Source organism: Osmerus eperlanus, chromosome 6 (assembly GCF_963692335.1).
Source record: "Osmerus eperlanus chromosome 6, fOsmEpe2.1, whole genome shotgun sequence".
NCBI classification, from domain to species: domain Eukaryota; kingdom Metazoa; phylum Chordata; class Actinopteri; order Osmeriformes; family Osmeridae; genus Osmerus; species Osmerus eperlanus.
This window is the reverse complement of record NC_085023.1, coordinates 18333345-18351296: the sequence shown is the minus strand read 5'-3', so window position 1 is coordinate 18351296 and position 17952 is coordinate 18333345. Positions and strand designations below refer to the sequence as shown.

Sequence of the window (17952 nt, the reverse complement as noted above, 5' to 3'; positions counted from 1 at the left end):
ATAGCAGGTGTCCGGGTTCAATTCCGGTCTGGATTTTTCCTGCATGTCATTCTATCATTGTCCATGCCTTTCCCGTCTATCGCTATACTGTCTCGATCTATCCAATAAAGCAGTAAAATTCCAAACACACTCTTTAATAGAAAGCGTGGCCTGTTGCTGTCACTTCCTAGCTAAACTCTGAGGTTGGTGGTTTGGCGTACCGTGACGTGTTCATAGTCCTGCCCCAGCTCGTGCGACCCGGCCACAACCTCGCGCTCGGCGATCCACTGCTCCAGATCATCCACCTCCCTGTTGAGCTGAAAGAGGCGGAGCCTCTCGTCCAACTTGCCCCGCCTCTCCTCTGACAGGTCCTTCAGGCCGGCATACAGCTTGTCCACCTGGGACTGGCGCATGCCGATACGCTCGCTGGAGAGGAGCGAGGCGGAGGAGAAAAAGGACAAGACGAGTTAGAAAAGCTCTTATTCCTGACCGACCCAACACTGACCCGGGTCCCTCCGACTCATCCCCCTGGTAGGCGCCTGGAGAGCTACGGCTGGCCCCTCACCCCTGACCTCTCACCTCTCGGGGTGCTCTGCGGCCACCAGGCCCCTGCTGGTCTGGGAGAGCTGGTGCACAGTCTCTGCATAGTCCTCCACCGCCTGCTCCAGGATCTGGTGCTTCTTCAGCATGGCCACGGAGCTCTGTTCATCCTGCGGAGGGAAGGAGGGAAAACGTGAGAAACAGGCAGTCTACCTACTGTACAAGGTTACTGTAGAGAGTCATTGAGGTCAGTAGAGGAACAACTGTCAAACACAGAAGTGAAACAGGAACATGCAGCACGCGTAACAAGCCACTAAAAGGAAAATGTAACCCAAATTACAAGGATGACATAGGTTTACGAGTTAAGTACCACAAACTGTTAGACCTCCCACTTCTATCTATAGCTCTCGTCCACCGACAACATCCTCTGTCCAGCAGATCAGGACTAAATAGCACCCACGATTCCTCCGCCACCCACTTCCTGTCAAGGCCTTCGCTGGCATCAAGTCAGGCTGGCGTCCTGTTACCCTCGCCATCCAAAAACCTCAAACTAAACTCACACATAGCCGGCCCTTGGCCCCCTTCCCCCTCCATTCTGACCTTCCAAGGTTCCCCCCCCCTCACCTTGGCCTTCTCCTCCGACATCATGTACAGCTCCTGCTCACTCATCCAGGCCTCGGCCTCGGCAGCGTCAAAGTAGTACTGCTGGGCCTTGTGGGCCTCCTCCAGGCGCCCGTGGCGATTCTCCGTCTCCGCCTTCATCTGGGCCCACAGGCGCTGCAGGTCGTCCAGGCGCTGGCGGATCAGGTCGGTGTTGGGGCTGTCGGCGCGCAGGACCTGCTGGCTGCGCTCGAAGATGTCGTCGTAGCGCGGCTGGTGGCCCTGGATCTCCTTCTGGAGGGTCTGGAGAGGACGTGGGGGGGGGGGGGGATGGGGGGTCAAGGGGTCAATGTTTCAGCCGGGATGAAGACGTTTAGGCCCATTATGCTGTGCAGAGAGTGAGACCGTTTTGAAAGTTGGGACGTGGTAGATGGGTAGATGTCTTTCTCACCTGGTTCTTCTTGATGAGGAGCTGGACGGTCTGCAGGTTGTTCCCGTGGTCTGTGGACGTAGCCAGAGCCATCCTCTCCTCCACCCACAGCTAGGAAGAACACACACACAGACACGGAGCGATTTAGTATTGAGCGATGATGCGTAACTGAAGATAGCACTGCAATTTAAACAAAAAGTTTCCAGCTAATTGAGTTCAGTCCTAAGACTTCCTGAGTCCCTCAGGAAGTCTTATCTTATTAGCCTCGGGCCTAAACCTTCTATCAGATGTGGCACAAGCACCAGTCTCAGAGGAGGAGACAAACAAACTGAAGTGAAAATAGAATAACGTCTGATCTCTCTAGAGATCAGAAAACAACTCGCTACAGAGTGTTCAGAGCTACAACATGGCCATAAGGCTGGCTTCTTATTTTTTTTAAACACAAGCTTTCCAGAGAGGATTAGAGGATTAGACTTTCTAAAATAATAGTCTTAATTCTGATTTGCATAAATATAACAAATACTTACATTACCCAAGAAGCTATTGTTCTTACATACTGGCAAACACAAAATAAAACGCAGATATAAAACACAGAAGAGGAAATCAACAACGTACTATTTCATCTTCCAAGTCCCTGTTGAACTGGTGGATCTCTCGGGACGCCATCAGGTTATCCCTCCTCTTCATGATGGGGTCCTGCAGCTCCTGGAACTTCTTCTCCACCGTGCGTCTCTGGCCGTCCACCTCGTCCGAGTCCTTCCCCTCCTGGCTCAGGGCCTGCGCCTGGCCCTGCAGCTCCTGCACCTCCCTCTGACGCACCTCCACCTGGCTCTCCAGCATCTGGAGGAAGGGAACACGGGGGGCACAGGGTCAAGCCAGGACAGAGGCCAGTCCGGGACCGGAATCAGGCCGGAAGAAAGGGAACAGGAAGGATAAGAAGAGCAGAGACAGAGCTACAGTGTAGCATGCTCTCTTTAGCTCAGGCTAAAGAAACTGAGGCGTCACGTAATTCTCTCTTCCTCTTCCACTCTCTCTCTCTCTCTTTTGGATCTGTGCGCCAGTGGTACTACCTCCCTCTCTTTCTCTCTCTTCCCTTATCTAGCTCACTGCTGTAATGATGCGCGCACACACCCACCCACACAACGTGGGTTTCAGTTTCACTACAGCAGTGGCTGTTTGATCTGCTGTATGATCTCATTGTTGAACACCATGTATACTCCTGGAGACTTCAGCAGCCCTTGTCGTTTCACTCCATCACACTCGCGCTGTGAGTTTCACACACACACACACACACACACACACAAACTGGAACACACACACTGCAACACACACAGCGTGAATTCATCTCCCAGGCACGAGCTCGCTCTTTTACACATCAAGGCGAGGGAGAGATTGCATAAGTATGTTAGTGTACGCATGCGTGTGTGTATTAGTCCTCCAGGCTCCATAGGCTGTTATATAATGTCTGGTGGGTCTGCTCGCAAGAACTCCCCTGGCTGGTACTGTCTGAATGAAGAATCTACATAGACTGAGCCAGCGCTACACTAGTCTGCTCTTCTGCTACACCACGGCTATATCTAAACCAGACCTGTACGTTTCTTCAGGTATCGCTGTATGTACAGTAAAAGCTTTTTATGAGGAAGGGAAACTAGTAAGTCAAACTGAGACTACAAAGGCCTATTTGCAGATATTGTTCAGGGGGGAAGTATGGTGTCAATACTGAAATGGGATAGTGAATGTTCTAGACTAGGGATGTTATTATCTGTAGGGATGTTCAAATTCATTTTGACAGACTTATTGACTGCTGGCAGCCTGTTCTGTACCTGCTGTTTCTTCAGCAGGATGTTGACGCTGGTCAGGTCTTTGCCGTAGTCGTCTGATTGGATCTGGCCTTCCAAGCCAACCAGCCATTTGTCCAGGTCAGCGCAGCTTTGGGTGAAAAGCTCCGCCTTGTTGGCATCAAACAAGCACTTGGCCTTGGTCTGGGTGGTCGACTCAAGGTCCTCCCACATCTTCTGGAGCGCTGCCAGCTTCTCCTTCACCATTGGCTCAGTCTCCGGCTTCTCTGTCATCAGCTGTTGCCCGTCCTGGGATTGGAGGAGGAGAGGTCAAAGGTCACCATGGCTGAGCGGTTATTACAACAGGTCTCCAGTCAGTGGCACACCGTTATCCATCATCTACAACAACACACATTCTCCTCTGTGTAGTGTGGTACTTTGGTCTGTCCTCGATTTGTTTATCCATTCCCCTCTACCCATCTCCCTCCATCCATCCCTCCTTCCCCGTCTCCCCTCTACTCGTCCACCTCCCCATCCCTCCCTCGGACTGACCTTCTCGATCTTGTCCAGCCACTCCTTGTTGGACTGCAGTTCAGCCATGAAGGCCTGGTGTTTGAGCCACTTGCTGTGGAGGTTCCGGGCCTCGTCGTAAGACATGTCCTGGGCTGTCAGCATCTTCTCGTTGATCCACAGGGACAGCTACACACACACAGGAGACATCAATAGGGGTATATGTACACAAGCAAAAGGCACACGAACAAATCTGATTTGAAGTATGAATGTTGCATGTATGGGGTGTGTGTGGCGCTTGTGTCTGACCTCCTGACAGTCCTGGAGGAACTTCTGCAGGTCTCTGTTGTCCTTCAGTTTCGTCAGCAGCTCACTGGCTGCCTCGCGGTTCTTCTTATGCCTGCGCACACACACACACACACATTAAGTTAATTAAGCCCCGTGAGGCTAACACTACACCACAAGTCTCAAGATCCAATATCACTCCAGCAGTTCTCCCTGCTACTTGCGAGACGTGATACGAGTCACTGCAGTGTTTCCTAGTCCACCCCTGGTTCTGCACCTCTTATCGATGGAGTCCACCTTCTCCTGGACGCGCTCGGCGTTGACGTTGCCGTCGCCCACCAGCCGGCGGCCCGTGTCCACCACGGCGTTGATCTTCTCCTCGTTGGCGTCCATGGTGGTCATGAAGTCCTCCTGCTTCTTGATGGCCCCCTCCGCCCCCTCCAGGGTGGTGGGCATCTCTGTGTGGGCCAGGACGTATTCCTGGGAGACGGAGGGACGGAGAGAGAAAGGAGAGAGGATAGAGTGGCAGGGGGAAAAACAGGTCGGGAGTGTGAATGGAGGGAGCAGGGGAGGGTGGGAGGAGTCAGATAATCCTTCATGGTCGATCGGAGCTACAGCGTCCACCACCCCCCGTCTACAGAGCACACTGCCTGACAGCAGCACGTACCTGGTTGTTGAGGAAGGCCTCAACCTGTTTGGTGTCCCGGAGGAACATCTGGTAGGCGTGGGACTGGGACAGCAGGTTCTGCCGGTTCTCCCACATCTTGTGCAGCTCGTTCCAGCCCGTGTCCAGCGCCTGCAGCCTCTGACGGAGGAACATGTACTGGGCGTCCGTCTGGCCCTGCGTCACCATCTCCCCCATGTCCCGCATCTTCTGGTAGTCCTCCTCGTAGTTCCGGATCTCGTTCTTGATGCCCTCGTGCTGAGCCAGCAGCTTCTCAGCTTCGGTGAGGGTGTTGGGCATGTCCTCAGAGGCGATGGCCGTCTGGGTGCGCGACAGCCAGGACTGGAAGTCGTCCAGCTCGCGCAGGAACTGCTGCAGCTTGCTGGCTTCACCCAGAGACTCCTCACGGTTCTTCAGCGTGCCCTTCATCTCGTCCCACACGCCCGTGCACTCGCCCAGCCTTCCCATGATGCCCTGGGCCTGGTCGGGGTGCTCGGCGGCCAGGCGCTCCGCCTCCTTTCCCAGGTCGCCCAGCTTGTCCTCGATGGCGGCCAGGTCGCGCTCCATGCCGGTGAGCTTGCGCTGCAGAGCCATGACGCCCGCCAGGTCGTTGCCCAGCTCCTGGGTGGACTCGATGACCTTGGTCTTCTCGCGGATCCAGGACTTTGTTTCGTTGCACTCCAGGTGGTAGTTCTGCACGCCCAGAGCGGAGTTCAAGGAGTCCTTCTTTAGGTCCACCAGGTCTCTGAATTGGCTCCACCTGGGCAGAACCAAAGTACCTTGGGTCAAGTATAACAGAACTGTACATAACATTTGCATCCACATCCTTTACTTTCAGTATGACAGTTAACTGTAGTTACAGAGATAATATTAGTGGTTATTGCTGTATGAGAGTTGACTGTAGTTACAGCAGATGAAATTGGAGGTAATTGCTGTACCTGGTGTTGAGTTTATCCTGCTGGGCTTTGATCTCCTTCTCACTGGGGTGACCACTGTGGATTAGTTGCCTAGCAATCTGGTTCACCACGGCAACACGAGAGGCTTGGTTGTTCATCTCGGGCTCCAGACTCTCAAACCTGGACAGGGGAGGGGAGAGGGGAACAGCGGAGAGGGGGAGGGAAGAGAGGAGAAGGGAACAGCGGAGAGGGGGAGGGAAGAGAGGAAAAGGGAACAGCGGAGAGGGGGAGGGAAGAGAGGAGAAGGGAACAGCGGAGAGGGGGAGGGAAGAGAGGAGAAGGGAACGGCGGAGAGGGGAAGAGAGGAGAAGGGAACGGCGGAGAGGGGGAGGGAAGAGAGGAGAACAGGTGGAGATGGGAGGAAGAGCGAAGGAGATTCATCAGCATGGCAGTATGGAAAGCAAATCAGCTCTTTTAATGTTTGTTTTTAGTTGAGCTGTAGACATATTTCAACTGCCAACACATACACACAATGAAACAGTGACGTAGTAGTGGCCAAAAAAAAAAAATTGGCAGTTCAAGTCAGTTTAGGACAAGCTCCAACGGCTTATTATTTTAGTTAGTCACAGTTTTGTAATTTCAGCATCGTTGATGATGGAGATGAGATGATGTGTTTGTTAAATGAAAACATGTGTTTCTCCCTCCCTTACACTCAAATAAAACTAAAACTGACATTTTCTTAAGATACGTTGATGTGAGGTGGATTGTGGCTCAGAATAGCAAGAAAAAACTAAATAGTATGGTAGTTACGACATACCCTGCGAATTGGCTCTAACAGGTAGTCTGGAAACAGTTCCATCTAATGCATTGTGAGTAAACAGTGTGGAGAACAGTGCTTGTCTCAAACTAGACAACCCTCTCTAGTAAACATCCCTCCAACCGCTGTCTAAACCACTTAGCCTGTTTATTCTCTTCGAGAGAGGAGCCTATTGGATAATTACTGCCTTTTAAACACTGCGGTTTGCTCTCAACAGTTATAGGAGTCTGGTTCCCACAATTTTTGCTGTCCCAATCCATCTTAGTGTGGCGCAAACTTGTTTGTTTCTCACAGCACTGCTACTGAGCTGTACCTGGATTGGCAACCTACTGATATCTGTCTGTCTGTCATTCACAGACGCTGGAACCAGCCTGGCAACCGTATGAGTAAAAAAAACTGCTCAACACTGTGTGCCAAACCGCAGTGTCAGAGTGGCTCACCAGCTGTGTGGGTTGACTCGTGTGTGTGTCTCACCTGTGCTGTACGACCTCCAGGTCCTCTAACTTCTCAGGTATCTCCATGCTGTTGAGCCACTGCTCCTTCTCGTCGATCCAGACCTCGCAGGCGTCGGCCTCGCTGAACATCTTGTAGAGCGCCAGAGCGTCCTGCAGTGCCTGCTTCCTCAGACGGGTCAGCTCGGCCACCTCCTTGTAGCGCTCCTCGATGCCCGACAGACGGGCCTGCACCTGGACGCCACGCGGAGAGAACAGGGTTCAGCCGGTCGACGCGATAAACTAGAGACGATGCATCGATTGCCGAGATATGTTGGGGATATGATGTTCATTTGTGTGTATTGTCCCTTCTTAAGTAAAAATGATATATATACACACACATCCCTTCATTTGTCTGTCCATTCATTGGTCCATCCATCCGTCCACCTACCTCCTCAGAGTTGGCCTGCTGTTCGGGCAGCGTGCGGGCCTGTTCGTGCAGAGCGTCGATGACGGGCCGGTAGCTGGCGATCTCCTCGGCCACGTCCTTGTGCTTCTTGACCAGGGCCTGCGTGGAGAACTCGTCGTGGCCCACGTCGGCGCTCGACACGATGCGGAGCACGTCCAGCATCCAGGCGTCGATGTCGTCGGCGTCCGTCAGGAACTGGTGATGGTTGCAGGCCTCCTGGAGGCGGGACTTCCTGCGGACGTATACATGGTGCCGGGGAAGGCCGTTCAGCTGCAACGCTTTTATCCGAGCCAGGTCGATCTTTTGACCCACAACCTGAGCATTACTACGTCGCACCACCAACATCACCGAGCCCATTGGAAAACTCCGGCCTCGCAAAAAAGGGTTTCTCACCTGACTGCCGACAAGCGTTCCAGCCCCGCCCACTGCTCCTGGATGTCCGCGATGCGCTCTTTGATCTTATCGGAGCCGAAGTGGTTGTCCGCCACCAGCTCCTCCCCCTGGCGCACGGTCTGCTGCAGGTGTCCGGCTCGGCCAATCATCTCGTCCTCGAAGGCCTTGTGCTGGCTCAGCAGACGCACGGCTGCCGTCAGGTCCTTCCCGCAGTCCTCGGAGGACAGGATCTGCTCCTTCTCCCGGATCCAGCCTTCCTCCTCCGCCATCTCCCAGAAGAACTTCCACAGGCGGCGGGATTCCTCCAGGCGGGCGCGGCGCTCGGCGGCCAGCTGGCTCAGCTCCTGGTAGCAGAACTCCATGTGGGCCACGCGGTCACGGATCACCTGGGGGTCGCACGGCTTGTAGCCTGGAGAGAGGGCGAGCCGGGGAAAGAGAGGAGGCTTAATCCAGACGTTTCTTTGGTTTTAAACAGAGTTTATAGATTTTAGTTTGTACTTTCTTCGTGAATGTCCCATCCAAAGTATTATTATTTTCTTCAACAGGACATGTTGTCCATCTGTAGACGTTTTTTGATTCAAGACCTTTCAATGTAACTGAAGCCCCATATTTCAATACTACTGACAGATGGCACTAGTGCCCATCCTACCTGACTCTCAAGTCAGATCTGAGCACCAAAAATGTCAATATGAATATAAATATGTATACATAACAAGCTTTCATTCAACAAAAATCTGTCAGCATCTGTGGTCGAGTGTGAGAGTTTTTCTCTGTACTTGTGATGTTTAAGCTCAGGTTTTCGTGTCTGACTCACCCTCGGCGTCGACGGCGAACCTCTGAGCGTTGTTGTTGACGGCCTTGACGCGGTCGGCCTGGATGGCGATGTCGGCCTCCACCAGGGCGTGCTTCTGGAGCAGGTCCTCCACACCCAGCAGGTGCTTCCCATAGTCCTGGGACAGCAGCAGCATCTGCAGGGGGTCAAAGGTCAGGGTCACAACGGTCAGAAGAGGGCTGCACTGAAGGAGGTGACCTGGCCAGTGTCTCCATCACCAGCCTCTCAACCTCCCAACCCCTCTCTCACATCCCTCCACCCAGGAGCCGAGGTCTCATTATACGTGGGTATGACGTCCCCCTCTCTCCGCCCACATTTGAAAACAAACTAAACGCCCCTGGCCTCCACCTCACCCGCCCCCACCCACCTTCATCTCATCCATCCAGTCCATGATGTACAGCATCTCCTGGAAGACTCTCTGCAGGCCCAGGTTCATCTCCAGCCTCAGGCGTCTGGCCTTCAGCAGCTCCAGCAGGTACTCCCACAGGCGGTTCACGTTGTCCTTCCTGGCCGTGATGCGCTTGATGTCGTGGTAGTTCTCCGCCTCCAGCTCCCTGGCCACGGACACCACGGCCCGCACGCGCTCCTCGTAGGCCGCGATGTCCGTCTCGATGGCCTCGTGCTTCTTGGTGGCGGCCTCCACCGCCTGCAGGTCGAACCCAAAGTTGTCCTGGAGACGGAGAGGGAGGGAGGGAGACGGAGAGGAGAGTTAAGGGCATACGCTGACATGTTACAGATTCACAGTTAAAACTATTTTCACGAGTCAACAAGAAAAAGCCCACAGGCTATTGAAGGAGCAGAGTTCTATATGTATGCGTGTGTGTGTGTGTGTATGAATGCAGGTGTGTGTGTGTACATCGTTGCGTTACCTGAGAGACGAGCCGCTGGTTTTCACTCAGCCAGGTTTCTCTCATGGCAGCCTTGCGGTCGAAGCGGCGCGCCAGCTGCTCCAGCTTCTCCTGGCGAATCAGCTCCGTCCTCAGAGCCAGCTCGCGCTCATGCTCCGCCTTCTCCAGGCGCTCCCACGCCTGACACACACACACACACGTCACTCGCTGTTTATTGTTCACACTCACCGTTTATGTTTCAACACGACAGTTCAAACGATAATGTGTTTACACAGAGGACAGTGTCAAAATAAAGAGTCCTTGTTGATGTTCAATCTATGTTTAGCCTTAGTCTAAACACGTCGTCAATCAACGAGGCCCGTCTGTAAAAAGACTTACAATCGGTTATTAAATTGACCTTGGGTAAACTAAGCCTGTGGCTTTCCATTAACTTTTCCCTGTCTCCTCTCTCCACCACACAATCCCTCTTTAAACTGCCTGTCTGTCACCTAAATCCCACCTAATCTAATGGAGACAATGACATAATGGGTTTCTAAGTAGCGTTTGCTGTTGGTTTAGCATAAGGCTTTGAAATAAACCTGATTATGAATGCAATAGAATACTCAGACTGTTCCTGGGTGGACCTAGTCTGCCTCTAGAGGGAGCCCTTCCTGGTCTGAACAGACCGAGCTCGTCGTTCTGCTCCAGACAGGGGAACGACATCGCCTGCACTGACAGGGCTGCACTTGAGATGCGACGCACTATGATGGCATCAGAGGGGGGGAGGGGGGGGGAGGGATCCAGGGCTCACCTTGTTGATGTCAGAGATGAGCTTGCCTTCGCGGGGCATGAAGACCTTCTGGTTGTTGGCTCTCATCTTGCTCTGGATGGTGAAGAGCAGCACCTCCAGATTCCCCTTCTCTGTGAACCTGGGGCGCACAGAGGCCAGGAAGGACAACGGTGTTGGTTTGACGGAGTACACCGAGTCTTCAAGTGGATACTTAACACGAAAAAGATACAGCTCACTGCTGGTATATCCCCTCGGCTATTCCCGTACGTCAACTGTAAACTGTAGCTGTGGTGAGACTCACTTGGGGGGCTTCTCGGCCGTGCGGTAGGTGTTGAAGGCCTGGAGCTGCTGCTGCACCCCCACCAGGGCGTTGGCAAACTTGCGGTTGTTGAGGATGATGATGGTCTGCTCGATCCACTCCAGCAGATCTGAGGCCAGAGACTCGTACTTCTCAATCATCTTCTCCGTCTCGATGGCGTTGTCAAGGACCTGACGACCAAGGAGAAGAGAGCATGAGACACCAAATCACTGCCACCCTGAAGTGGTTGATGTACTTTTTAGACATTTAGGGATTTTTGCAGGGCGCAGGGAGATTGTTAAGAAAGGTATAGCCAACAGGAAAGGTCTGGTTAAGTCTCTAAACCCCTGTTCTGTATTACAATACTGTGGTGAGTGTGTCATACAGGGACTGTGTATTTGCCTAGGCCAGGTCAACGCCTCGTCCTGCTGTGAACCAGGTGTTCCTCTGACCCCTGACCTCTCACCTTCCCGATGCGTTTGCCCTCCACTTTCAGGGCCTTCATCTTGGAGAAGTAGTGGTAGTAGGTCACAACGTAGGTGATGATGGACTTCTCATCTGGGTGGTCTACACTGATGTCTGTGGGGTGTAAACACAAACAAACACACCTCTATGAGAAACAAACAAGCATCAACCAGCTGTCTCGGGCCTGGCTTTCTGAACAAAAATGGGATTCACGAGGGAAGTGTGTGTACGTGAGCAAGAGAGAGAGAGAGAAAGAGAGAGTACAGTAAAGAACGAGAGCAGGAACATCAGACAGAAAGAGAAAGAAAGCACCGTGCTTTTTTTCAGTCAGAACAACGGCAGAGAGCTTGTTCTCACGCCTGGGTGTCTTTGTTCCCCGGCGGCAGAGAGAGCGCTTCCTGCTGGGCCTCTGAAGCACAGCCTTTTCCAGCAGCTTCTACAGCGCTGCTGCTTTATCAGACCAGACAGCACTGGGGCTGGAGTGTTGGGTCTGTTGCATGTTCTTTTACACCCTGAGCAACCCAGGGCTGCTGTTAGAAGTCAAGCCTTTGGTGGAGAAGTGTGTGTGTGTGTGTGTGTGTGACAGACTAACCCTCTGGGTCCAGGAGTTTAGTGATGCCCAGGTGCTGCTCAGCGAGGTTGAAGGCATTCTGGAGGTTGTGGTGGGCGTTAGATTTCTTCAGCTTGTCAAAGTCAATCAGGTCCGGTCTGGAGATTTGCACACACACACGTTTTATATTCAATCCTCTATGAACTCATGGTTTCAACGATTAGGCCAGATATTTGAGTCGTGTATATGTTTACGTTTGTAGATGAGGGTTGTGTTGTGTAGATATAGTATGATGTAGACTGTACCTGTGTTTGTAGATGAGGGTTGTGTTGTGTAGATAAAGTATGATGTAGACTGTACTTGTGTTTGTGGATGAGGGTTGTGTTGTGTAGATATAGTATGATGTAGACTGTACCTGTGTTTGTGGATGAGGGCGTTAAAGGCCATGCCGTCCCTCCAGCTTGTGGTGAAGTTGTGGATGTTCACGTTGGGGTACCTGGAGAAGGAAGGAGACGGGGCTGGTTGTCACATCCATGGCTTATGACTCCAAAGTCCATCTTCTCCAAGTCAATCAAACCTCTCCATATCTCTTTCTAAGATGCGTTTAATTGCACAGATTTAATCCCATTTCCCAACAGTCTCAGCTCAGTGGGGTTTTGTTGGGGACTGAATGAACGAGCCCAGGGCAGTCTGCAGAGCCCAGGGAAGTCTGCAGAGAGCCCAGGGCAGTCTGCAGAGATCCCAGGTCAGTCTGCAGAGAGCCCAGGTCAGTCTGCAGAGATCCCAGGTCAGTCTGCAGAGCCCAGAGCAGTCTGCACAGCCCAGGGCAGAGCTACACTATGGGAACAACACTGCCGCTCTGTGCTGCTCTGTTATGGTCACACATCAAGGCCTGAGACTCAGTGAGACCTTGTGTTCTGCCTCTCTCTGCTAATCTCCCCACCCTACCCCACTCCCGCGCACACACAAACTCTCTCTCTCTCACACCCCCCCCCCCCCCCCCAAACACACACAGTCCCTGCCCTCTGGCCTCAGCTGACTACCCTGAATCACATGTCTTTGAAAGGACATCCCGGTTAAAGAGCCCCAGTTTAACGTCTTATCTCTGGTCAGACACACTGTTACAACTGTAGGAATGTTGACCGTGTGACGATGACGGTATCGCTATGGCGACCTAATTGCGCCCTAGATGGGGAATGTTTTGAAAGGTTAATCTCTACCAACGTTTACAGTAATAGCAAGAAATGTTCAAGCAAATGAACTTTCCATTCTGTTTGGTTGTACTTTACCCTAGGCATGATACTGTCGCATTCAATACATAGTTATAAATAGATTTTTAGACTGACTAAATACATCATCTAATTGTGTGTGTGTGTTGTGTACGTGTGTGTGATGTGTGTGTGTGTGTTATGCCGTACCCTGCAGACTTCATCTGGCACCAGAGGAGCAGCGCGTCCTTAGCAGACTTCTTCTCCTTGTTGTCCTCCGTCTCCACACTGATGTCCTGGATCTGAGACACACAGGAAGAACATGGTCACAAACATGCGCTCCCTCTCTCTCCCTCCCTCTCTCTCTCCCTCTCTCACAAACGCACAAACTAGACATTCACCTGCACTACCAAATACATGTAAACACCACAGCCCACAATCCCGGCCACTAAAATAAACACAACCCACAACCCTTTAATACCTTACACACCCACACATCACGCACACACATTTACATTTACATTACATTTAGTCATTTAACAGACGCTCTTATCCAGAGCGACTTACAGTAAGTACAGGGACATTCTCCCCGAGGCAAGTAGGGTGAAGTGCCTTGCCCAAGGACACAACGTCAGTTGGCATGACCGGGAATCGAGCTGGCAACCTTCTGATTACTAGCCCGATTCCCTCACCACTCAGCCACCTGACTCCCACACACCCACACGCACATCACACACACACACACACACACACACACACACACACACACACACACACACACACACACACCCTGTATCTCATGTCATGCTTTCACTTACATCCATTACCAACCCAAATTCACCCATATTCATCTGCAGATTTAAACTGCATGAAATAAATCCTTTCAAATCCACAGATTTCATTTCTTTATCCCCTTCCTCCCGCATACTGCCGCTTCAAAACTCAGCATGGACATCACCACACACATCATCACGGCAATTTATTCCTCCACCCATCCCCTCTGTCCACCTCCATCAATATCTAAGAGTCAGGTGGCTGAGCGGTTAAGGAAGCGGGCTAGTAATCAGAAGGTTGCCAGTTCGATTCCCGGCCGTGCAAAATGACGTTGTGTCCTTGGGCAAGGCACTTCACCCTACTTGCCTCGGGGAGTATGTCCCTGTATTTACTGTAAGTCGCTCTGGATAAGAGCGTCTGCTAAATGGCTACATGTAAATGTGAATATCTATCCACCTCCATCAATATCTATACACCTCCATCAATATCTATCCATCTACTCATCCACCCAGCTGGTCAGCTGACCTGGAAGCGCAGGATGATGGTCCAGATGAGTCCGAGGGTGAGGCGGTGGTTTCCGTCCACGATGTCATGAGAACCCATGTTCTCCAGGTGAACCCTCTGCTCCTTGAGGAACTGCAGGGCCTTGTCCACGTTCTCCAGGCAGTGGATACGCATGCGGCCTTTAGTTGGTTTGGGCTGCGTGGGGGGAGAGACAGAAAGACGAGGAGGAAGAGAGAGAGAGTAAAGGGGGGATGGGGGGGTGAGGAAGAACGAGAGGAAGAACAGGAGGATGAGAGTGGAAAAGAGATCGAAAGAGATGAATTACAAACATCATCCAGTATGTTTCAGGCTGAGCAGTGATCATGTTCATGCACAGCTGGTGTTCTGTGGTTTATTCTGAGTTCTAAACCCTGATGTCTCGTAGGTCTCGTAGGTCTCTCCCTGCATCCTCCAGGCACGCAGATGGGCCGTCTCACTGTCATACGGGAATTAATGAACGTGCTGAAGGAACATCCCCATTGCAAATTGTATTACAATGTGTGTAAATGTGTCAGTAACCATATGGCCCCAACAGTCTAAGTGCTTGTGTATATTAGTGTGTGTGTATCACTTTCTAATCCCTGAGTGACCCTGAGTGGACATTGCCGCAGTGATATTTTGGCATCTCAACACATGCATCTCATGCAGTTTGTCCAGACAACCAAGACCAGGGTCATTGTAGGTTCCCCCCCCTGGGAGAAAGTCCACTTTTATGGGTCATGACCCCAAAAATACAAGTTCAAGTTCCAAGGGCGTAGTCCTGTTAGGACAGCTGAGGAGTGGAGGACAGAGCACTGGGGAACCCACTGGTCCAACTCTTAACAACAGTACAGACGGACGCTTCAATTTGGTGTTTGCTGCTCTGTGAAATAAACCCCACGCAAGACTGCATTTACAGCTGTAAAGTAGATGGCTCGGTGTGTTTTGTGTTCTGTGGATGGACGACTGCCATGTCCCTGCTAATGACGTGGCTCAGTGGGTTAACGCAGTCTTGTGGCGCGCGGGAAACACCGCAGGATCATACCCATATATCTCAACACACTGATCGTTTCACAAAACGCCATCTGCTTGGTATTTCAACAGGAAAACTATAAATGTGTGTTATTATTCTAGAAGCCTCCATTGTGTGGCTATGTTGGCCGGTTCTGCAGGCTCTTTCATTCAAAGATCTTTTTGATAAATCTGGGCCCGCAACACTATCACAACCAGGAAAGCTTCAGAATTCATCCCTTCTCTGTTTCTCTGTTTCCTCCCGCCTGGCTTCCTCCAGACAGACTAAACAGAGTGTCAAATCTCCAAAAGAACAGCCTCATATTTTGACTTGTTTTGAAGGGAGCCACAGAGGGCTGCATTCACTAGGCTGAGTTGAAGCTTTGGTCAAGTCTTTCTCACAGAGAACCACCCTGGAGCCCAGTCAACTCAGGGGCCAGGACTTGGCACCTACCCACTGGAAGTCACAAGGCGGGGGGTGACCAGGGTGAAGGATGAAAGTGGTACGGTCAAGGGGTAATCTGCCATAATTGAGCTTTGATTTGAGCTGTCAAATGTTGCTGGGGTACTCTGCTGGAAATGTGTGTGTGTGTGTGCGCGCATAACTGGAACAAAATCAAAGGTGGAGGTGGCCTGTGGTCACTCTTGGCTTTAACAGTCCCACTGAAAGCCCCACGCCCACAACAACGCACGCTCAATAAAACAGAATTACTTCATATTATGACACAAGAAAATGCCATTAGAAGGTGTGTCTGGCTTTACAGTGTTTACTAAGAGAGATAAAAATGACTTTTAACTGATCTGTGTGTGTGTGTGTGTGTGTGTGTGTGTGTGTGTGAGAGTGAGTGTGTTAGCACATACAGTTGAGATACTGAACTGCCACAGTCATAGATAAGACCAGAAGGAAGCAACTCATTGAAAACAACATCCACCCTTGTGTAAACACCTGGAAGGTAGATATGAGCTCTCTCTGGACCTCACATGAACCAGGAAGTCTCATCCATGAAATATACATCTTTGACCTCATCTCTGTTTTCAGTCTCTCTGTTCCGGATCGCAGATCACCGTCTCTGTGTGACTGTGTGAGAGTGTGTGTACAGTGTGTGTCTCTCCACCCACCAGTCTCTCTCCGGAGAGCACCTCCAGGAGTTTGATGAGCATGCGTCCATCCCTCAGGTCCATGTACAGGTCCGTGATGCGGCAGGACACTCTGGACAGGTGAGAGTTCACCCACTTGACGAAGGTCTTCTTCTGCACCGCCTCACGCTCGTCTGGAGAGAGAGAGGGGGGAGGGAGGTAAGAGAGGGAGGGAGAGAGAGGTAAGGGAGGAGAGAAAGGGGGGAGGGAGTGGTAAGTTAAGAGGATGAGAGAAGGGGGGGAGTGGTTAGGGGGGAGAGAGAGGGGGAGGGTAGTTGTAAGGGAGGAGAGAGAGAGGCGGGGGAGAGTGGTAGGGGGGAGAAAGAGAGACAGACACCGTTAAGCACTTTTAAACAATCTACCATCTGTGGAAACTAGGCAGTCCACATTCTCCAGCTGTACAGTCAGTGGAGTAGAACGAGGCCTCTGAGGGCTCTCGCTTCCAAAGACATGTTTGCTCACCATTCCCCTTTTTGAGCAGGTGTCCCTCCCTCCCTCAGCCTCCCTCACCCCTCCATCCCTAACTACTCCCTCACCCTCCCTAACCCCTCCCTCCCTCCTAGGGTGTTTATTCCTAGAAACCGGGTGTTTGTCCCAGTCTGGTGAACACATTAATGGACCTTGTCATTGTTCTGGGATGAGACTGTATGGGAGCAGCTTCCTCTGTCCAGGAGTGAAGCCGGGAGTCTGGATGTGTAATCTCCCAGAGGATCGCAGGGGGAGAATGCAAGCTGAGGGATAAATATCAACACCTACGGTGGGCTATCTAGGTCATGCTCTGTCTGAAGTCTGAGCGCGCCCGTCTCCAAGGCTTTGACATGAGCTGGAAGGAAGGAGGCTTGCATTGTCTTCAGTTCACACAGGTCGAAGGACCAGTCGTTTTTTCTCGCAGGTCTAAAGTGCTGTTCTCAGGCGGTGAATAATATGACAGCCTGCATAACAAGTACCTTGCCTGAGATATGCAACACTTGCATGTGTCATACATGGATGTGTCCAATATCTGCCGGTAAGGCCTGAGGTCTGAGTTTGTTTCCCCTCACAAGAGACGGTCGCTGTTCACACTGTCATACGGTATTGATGTAATATTCCCTTCCCATCTAGGTGTTCAGAAACCTAGGCCTGTCACCCTGTTGTAACCAGAAACATCAGTCACTGACAGTGCATGAAGAGCCAGGACGACCTGCAATACATACAGCAGAATACACACGTGCCCACAAACATGAACACGCTAAGCTAACGTGACCGCGCGTACACACACACTTACACCTGCGCGCACAGACTCACACACTCAGAGCGAAAGTGTGGTAAACGCAGATGTCTTTGCTTCACATGGTATTCCTCTCATAAACCCCACAGCTTGTTGCCATGGAGATCTGGTTTCACATCCTTCCCCCTACGAAGGTCCGACAGTAAGCTGCAGTGACACAGACGCACATGCCCCTGCCCGCCTGTCAGCGTGCCTCCCCCAGCCTCCCCCAGCCCTGGCCAGCCTCCCCCAGCCCTGGCCAGCCTCCCCCAGCCCGGGCCAGCCTCCCACAGCCCTGGCCAGCCTCCCCCAGCCTAGGCCAGCCTCCCCCAGCCTAGGCCAGCCTCCCCCAGCCTGGGCCAGCCTCCCCCAGCCCCGCCCATCCCAGGCCAGCCGTCAGCTCAGTGGAGGTTGAGAGTCGGTCACAGCGTGACCAGACTGGTTAATAAACCTTCGGCAGGGTGAGATCATGGAGGTTAGTTCCAGTTACCAAACAACCC

General features: G+C 52.0%; 1 protein-coding gene across 3 annotated transcripts in view; it reads right to left on the bottom strand.

Moving 5' to 3' along the window:
* The window catches only part of LOC134022563 (spectrin beta chain, non-erythrocytic 1), a 62715-nt gene that overhangs the window by 9456 nt on the left and 35307 nt on the right, over positions 1-17952 (bottom strand). For all 3 annotated transcript variants that reach the window (XM_062464167.1, XM_062464165.1, XM_062464166.1), the window contains 25 exons: positions 16189-16340; positions 14062-14235; positions 12973-13064; positions 11970-12050; positions 11597-11712; positions 11006-11118; positions 10543-10730; positions 10263-10380; positions 9494-9652; positions 8992-9294; positions 8607-8760; positions 7793-8201; positions 7382-7631; positions 6974-7185; positions 5725-5862; positions 4790-5546; positions 4400-4602; positions 4147-4237; positions 3880-4026; positions 3373-3636; positions 2165-2389; positions 1571-1660; positions 1144-1422; positions 559-689; positions 201-405 (listed from right to left, as the gene is read on the bottom strand). In XM_062464167.1, coding sequence (XP_062320151.1) covers positions 201-405; positions 559-689; positions 1144-1422; positions 1571-1660; positions 2165-2389; positions 3373-3636; positions 3880-4026; positions 4147-4237; positions 4400-4602; positions 4790-5546; positions 5725-5862; positions 6974-7185; positions 7382-7631; positions 7793-8201; positions 8607-8760; positions 8992-9294; positions 9494-9652; positions 10263-10380; positions 10543-10730; positions 11006-11118; positions 11597-11712; positions 11970-12050; positions 12973-13064; positions 14062-14235; positions 16189-16340 — 5051 coding nt within the window. The remainder of the gene's footprint in view (positions 1-200; positions 406-558; positions 690-1143; positions 1423-1570; positions 1661-2164; positions 2390-3372; positions 3637-3879; positions 4027-4146; positions 4238-4399; positions 4603-4789; positions 5547-5724; positions 5863-6973; positions 7186-7381; positions 7632-7792; positions 8202-8606; positions 8761-8991; positions 9295-9493; positions 9653-10262; positions 10381-10542; positions 10731-11005; positions 11119-11596; positions 11713-11969; positions 12051-12972; positions 13065-14061; positions 14236-16188; positions 16341-17952) is intronic.